This window comes from Alligator sinensis, unplaced genomic scaffold, assembly GCF_000455745.1.
Source record: "Alligator sinensis unplaced genomic scaffold, ASM45574v1 scaffold172_1, whole genome shotgun sequence".
Taxonomy (NCBI): Eukaryota; Metazoa; Chordata; order Crocodylia; family Alligatoridae; genus Alligator; species Alligator sinensis.
In genome coordinates this window covers 325,493-331,684 of record NW_005842168.1, presented here as the reverse complement: position 1 = coordinate 331,684, position 6,192 = coordinate 325,493, and the positions used below count along the sequence as shown (strand labels likewise).

The 6,192-nt window shown below is 49.6% G+C and overlaps 1 protein-coding gene across 1 annotated transcript in view; it reads right to left on the bottom strand.

Moving 5' to 3' along the window:
* Nucleotides 1-6,192, bottom strand: part of PODN (podocan) — a 33,402-nt gene that overhangs the window by 5,143 nt on the left and 22,067 nt on the right. The window contains exons 8-9 of the mRNA XM_006025792.3: nucleotides 3,961-4,618; nucleotides 543-691 (exon numbers count right to left, since the gene is read on the bottom strand). Of these exons, the coding sequence (XP_006025854.1) occupies nucleotides 543-691; nucleotides 3,961-4,618 (807 nt within the window). The remainder of the gene's footprint in view (nucleotides 1-542; nucleotides 692-3,960; nucleotides 4,619-6,192) is intronic.

Here is a 6,192-nt window from a genome sequence, read left to right as displayed (position 1 = left end):
CTTTCCCTAAAGATCCCTAGGGCACAGTTTATTAAAAATCAACAATTTCCCATCTTCTGGACAAAAAGATCAATCTGCAATAATTGCAGTGACTGATTACAATCTAAGCACCATGATTATCACAGCAGCCTGCTCTCATCCCTCTTCTACGCAACTGTCCAGGCAACCCCCCTCCCCTCCCAGTTAGGGTCATGCATGCCCCACTAACATGTGTCCTTTTGGTCATGCATGCCCCACTAACATGTGTCCTTTTGATACACTGGACATATTCAGAACTGAAAAACACTAGCAAGGCTGAAGGGCTTATAAATAAGCCTAACTTTTAGGTTCTGGCTACATGTTGGTACATGCGACAGGCACATGCACTGGCTTCCTAGCCTGCAATGCACCTCACCTGACCCATTCTTACAAGCACTACAGTTTGAAAGGATACCACCCTCCAGGCAGAGAGAGCATGTGATGAGCACACTTGCTCTTTCACTGCATGTAGAGCTGGCTGTACCCCCAGCTCCCCATGAGGCGAGGATTTCAGACTCACTTACCTGAGATAAATTCCCTTTATGTTGGGTGTGGATTCAAAAGCGCGCTCTGACACGGTTGTGATCTTGTTGTTCTGCAGGTACAGGTACTCCAGAGATGCTGGCAGGCCTGGCGGAATATAAGTCAGCTGATTGCCGGCCATGTCCAATAACTGAGAAAGAAGAGAAAGACAGCAAGGAGTTAACTGAAGAAATGAGTTCAGATCCATAGCAGCACCAAGCACGATTTATCACTCGGACCATGATTTCTCACTTGTCATCGGGGACCGAGGCTAGCAATGGGTGAGCTTTAAAAGCGTAGCACAGATAACTATCAGCCCAGCAAACTCTTCAGAAGTTAGGTGTCTGTGCAAAGTTTAACCAGGCTTTTGGGGTTTCATATCACTGGATACAGGCTTCCTTGCCTCTCCCATGGGACTGCCGTGTGTCTGCTTGTGCGCTGGGTACTTCCAGGCGAGTCAGCAAAATGGCAAACAGCGCATGCTGCGGAAGTGTAATGGCTATTCCCAAGCCCGTACAGAAGTTCAGGTTGAGTTCACTGTGAGGAATGGAAGGGATTTGTGTGGTTTTCTAAACCGGTTTTAGCCAACTAACTCACGTCAGTCAGCAGAGCCGGGGGGGATTCCAGGCAAGCAAACAAAGCCGTAAGGGATCTGCCCTCCCACACGTGTATTTGATGTAGCCGTTTCACATCAGATGTGCTGTCTGGCATCAGAGCCCCTGTCCTTCTCTCCCTGGCCTCAGGGCTTAGTCCAGCCCTGTTTGAAATGAACAAAAAGCAGCCCGGGTTTCAAATCTGCAGGAGGGATTCCTGCAATGTTGCTCACAAACACTTCGGGGAAACAGGCAGTTACTTTTAACACGGCATGAATTTGTTCTTCTACAGGCCAGCCTATTCAATGAGTTCAGACTTGATGCCCCAACCCACACTTACCGGAGCGAGCAGTCCCACAGAAGGAAACGGGTCAGACTTGTTCTCTGTCTGCCGTCGCTAGTACTTGTCCGGCACCAAACAGCCACCATATCTAAGCCCTGCTCCCAGTTACTTGCCTGCACATCTGGAATAACTCCCGTCACTCTGGTGACACGCTTGGATTCAAGACCCAATTTTGCAAATGCCTAACTTTATACATTGGGGTAGTTTTTCACGACTTCAAGGGGGCTAGTTCTTTATGCCAAGTAAAGTATATTTGAAGTTATGATATGTCAAATCCCTCCAGTGCACCTATGCATCCAAGAGCTGAATAGCCAAGCCCCTAATGATATAGAAATTAATAGATAGAGTAAGGGAGATAACTGAGCAATGACAGCCACTCAAAATGCCTTGCCCAAATGTGCTCTAGAGTAGCTTCCCTAGCATTTACTTGAAAACACAAAACAAAACAGGCCTATTTTAGTAATCTCGTTCTTATCCAAACAGACTTTACAACACAGCTGCATACAGCTGAACGCTTGGGTCTGATTCTGCACTACATTTTTCTGGTCTGATATGGACTTGTGTTGTGGCAGTAAGGGAAAGCCAGAACGATGCCAGTGTGAGCAGCAGAAGCTTGCGTCCTTCCAGATTAAACCTTCCAAATTCAGATGAGCATTTGCTTGCATCTAAAAGCAGAAGCAGGGACAAGCGAGATTTCATGGGACTGTTACAGCGAAACAATCCGATCGGCTGTAATCCCCCTCGCTCACCAGCATCTTCCCTCTGACCAAAGCATCGTCGTTGTACTGCTGACATACCTGCGCCATGTCTGGGTTTATCCCCCTGCATTTAAAGCACCAAGGTAACAAGCCCATATAAAAGGTATGAAAGAGGTATGAGCAAGAGCTTCAGCTGGTGCACAATGCCACAGCTCTGGTGACTGCTGCTTTACACCAGCAAAGAATACAACCCGCTGTTTTCTTGGGGAGGCTTTGAGAGCAGAGCTGCCGTCTAAACACCGGGACTGTTTGAGGCCCTTGCAGTGGAGACCAGCACGACATGTTCTGCATCCCTTATCCCTGAGCTGCTTTCAGGTACAGAATCTCCCACCCGAAAGCGCCCTAATGTATGTACAATAGATAGCAGCCACATGACGGGGTAATGCCTTTTACTGCAGGGAATGGGCTGCTGCCTAAAAGGAAATGCAGACAAATCTGTCAGCTAGCACACGAGCTGAAAAGTCACTTTGCACAGCACAAATGGGATCGTTCTTGCCTGCCTTATGTTTCATGTTCAGCTTTCCCCGACAATTAAGCAAATGACAAGGCTGCTGATTAAATCCAGACTCCCCAACTGTTGTCGAGGTGCCTCAGCCAGCCTCTGCTGAATCCTACAGCTTGGCTCGGGTGACAACACGCTGCTGTGGATGTTTTGTACATGAAGTGCGTTTTTGTTTGCACACTCCCATCCTCCCGGAGACCCTCCCTTCTGAGGTCTGAACAAAAAGCAGATGTAAAACCCTCTGGAGAAACGAGGGGCATTGCTAGGAGTGTCAGCTGAACATGCAGATACAAGAGAGCTTACCACTAGTGACCTACTGGCATGGAGCAAGGGTGTCAGCTCTTTTGGCCCCACAGGCTGGATGAGTGACCCAGGGTCACTCCACAGGCTGGATCAGGCCAATAGGCCCCAAAGCTCCTCCACACAACCCATGCTGGATCCAGCACCTGCTCTGGGATCTGTGCTGCATGCGGTGAGTGTCCTGGAGTGGCATCATGTGTGGCATGGACCCTGGAGGGGCCATTGCACTACATGTGGTGTCACACATGGCACCCCTAGCAGCTAGCCCAGTACTGCGTGGCACATGGCGTCTGCCCCAGCTGGCTTGGGACCTGTGCTACACATGGGCTTTATGTGCTGTGCTTGTCCCGGACTCGCTAGACCAGGCACCGTGTGCAGCCCATGTCCCAGAGCTCCTGGGGTGAGCACCATGTACGGTGCAGATCCTGGAGGGGCTGGAACGGGTGCCAGCATGCAGTACACTTCCTAGGCACTGCTCAGAGCCAGGCAGGGTCAATTCAGACCCAGGGACTGCACTAGGGAACAGATCATGGGGCTCCACAGGCTGAACCCAGTCCCAGGTCGTATTTGACACCCCTAGCATACAGGACTCCAAAGGGACTTCTTGCCTATCAAACCTAGACCCCTGCTATTACAACTAACCACATCCTACAAGCCCTACATCACCTCAGTTCAAAAGCTAGCCTTTATGCGTCGTCTAAGAACAGAACGATGGAGAACACGTCTATTCCGCGGTGGATGGATACATCTACCACAAGTGTTTGCAAAACCAGGTAGGAGACCCTTTCCACCCTCGAGCCAGGAGGTCCCACCCTTTAAGTGCACGTCTAGAGAATAATAACCAATGCAAACCTAGCATTTTAACTGGCTCAAGCAGACAGATACAGCACATCCAAACAGAAGGAGAGAAGGTGACGTTTCTACCTGGAGACTGCTCAGTTCTCTCCACACTCCCACGTAAATGGAGGAGACTTTCAGTTTGTTGCGGCTCAAGAAGAGCTCCCGCAGCTTGGTCATCCCAGCCAGGGTTCCCTTCGGGATGGAGCTGATCTCATTCTCCTTCAGCTTCAGGATCTGCAAGTTCTTGGGAAAGCCAAAGGGCACCGTGTGGAGATTATTTCCAGAAAGATCCAGTGACTTCAGTAGCCTCAGTTTACGAAAGGCCTCGCGATGGATCTGGGGACTCGTGACCTTATTGTAGCTCAGGTTGAGCTCCTCCAAGAAGTACGTGTTGGCAAAGTCATTCCTGTTAATCTCCAAGATCTGGTTATGAAGCAGCATAAGTGTTTTCACGCGCCGGGGCAGCCCGCTGGGAATCCTTTCCAGCATGTTGTTGTACAGGTGGACCGTGTGCAGCTTCTTCAGACCCTGGAAGGCGGACGGGTGGATCCCTCGGGCCTTGAGCTTGTTGTTGTGCAGCAGCAGGTACTCGAGGTTCTTAATTTGGGGCAAGACATCCCTGGCAATCGTCTTAATGGCGTTCTTCTCCAGGTGAAGGAGGACAATCTTTCGAGGTAAACCACTTGGGATTTGCGACAGGTTATTGCTGGACAAATCCAGATATTCTAGGCTAGACAGTTTCCTTGGGAAAGAAAACAGATAGACACTCTCCATTTACTTATTGCCAGGTGAAACCGTAAGCTAGCTCCCTGGCAGCTTCAGACTCTTCCCCCAGCACAGCCCCTCTGGTACTTCCCATCCAGTCTGGTGCAAAAGCCCTGCTGGGGCGTACAGAACATGTGGGCTTCTCGCTGGCTATTCAGAGAGAGCCAGTGCCATTAGCCACGAGCCACACCACTGGGACAGCCACCTGGGCTCATTAAGCTTTGAGAATGTGTCACCTGCCGAGGGCTGAGGTCGGCTTTGCAGCTTGGCATTTCCCTCATTGACACCTCAAACCAAGCCGTACAGCAGAACAACCAAAGTGACTGCAGAGAAAGGTAGGCAGAGATGCAAGGGAAGCCCAAACAATATGCACTAGCTCCCGGGTCATTTGCAGATGCAGAAGTTAGTACAGCCTAAAAACAGCAACTCCTGTCTCCCTTTTCAAATTAAAGAGCTTTTTTCACACTGGAAATCAAATTTTGCCTTTGAAATGGTGCTGCATTAGACTTACAGAAGGGAGAAACACAAGCTTGGAGGCTTTTTCCAAAATAATGAACTTCCTGTGACCTTCCAGGATTATGGAAGTGATTTAGGGCCAGATCTGCTTTGTGTAAGCCATTCACACTGGATACCAAGGTCTCAATTGAAACAAAACGAATCCTCAGCCCATCCATTTACACCAACTGGGCGCAGATCAGTGGTAGCATTTACCAGCCCCAAGGACTCTCAACTTCTGTGTCTCAGGGCAGGTATTTCTAGGGCTGGAGAAGTTCAAGTGGCATGCTCAGGTAACAGAGGCTGGAGGGTGCTGCATAGCCTATTTTCAATAGACACAATGTCTTTGGGAGATATGGCTTTGTAGGTTAATTTAGAGCAACCATTGACAACCAAGTGCAAAAATCCCCACCCATCCCCACTGCAGAATGGGATCTGTGCCTTACCCAGAGCAGCCATGCTTGCTCATCCAGCTGTCATCAGAAATGTTACAATCAACAAATTAACATAGCAAAATCAAATATAAGTTTCTGGGCAACTGTGAGGCTGCCAAATGGTCTGGAGGTTGAAAGGTGAAGGTCAGAGAGACTGAGAGGTTAAGAGAGTCCATAGGAGCTTACAGGCAGGACAAATCATGTGAGCCAGATTCTCAGTACAGCCAGCGTAATGCTCAGCATAACTGGAGGCAAAGGTAGTGTTTTGACTCACTGATCCTCAGGGTCACGAGGGATCAAACTCTCCTGGCATGACCTGGAGCAGCCAAAGGACTACTCTAAGTTGTACCAACTTTTGTGGGCCCATTTGGCTTGTGGGAAGGACCAAAGTCCAGCTGCCTCCAGCTCCATGCCTCCCTCCCCAGCGCTCCTCCTACACTTGGGTGGACCCCTACCCAGCTAATCTTCAACTGCACATCAAGGGCAGCTTGCTAGTCCCCTGTGTGACACAGAAGAAGCATAAAGGGCACCTGTCAGCATTGAGCATCTGACCTTGATGCTCAGAGAACTGCACTTGGATCTGGAAGGTGCCAAGTGAAACAGTTTCCTACTGGGAGCTGGG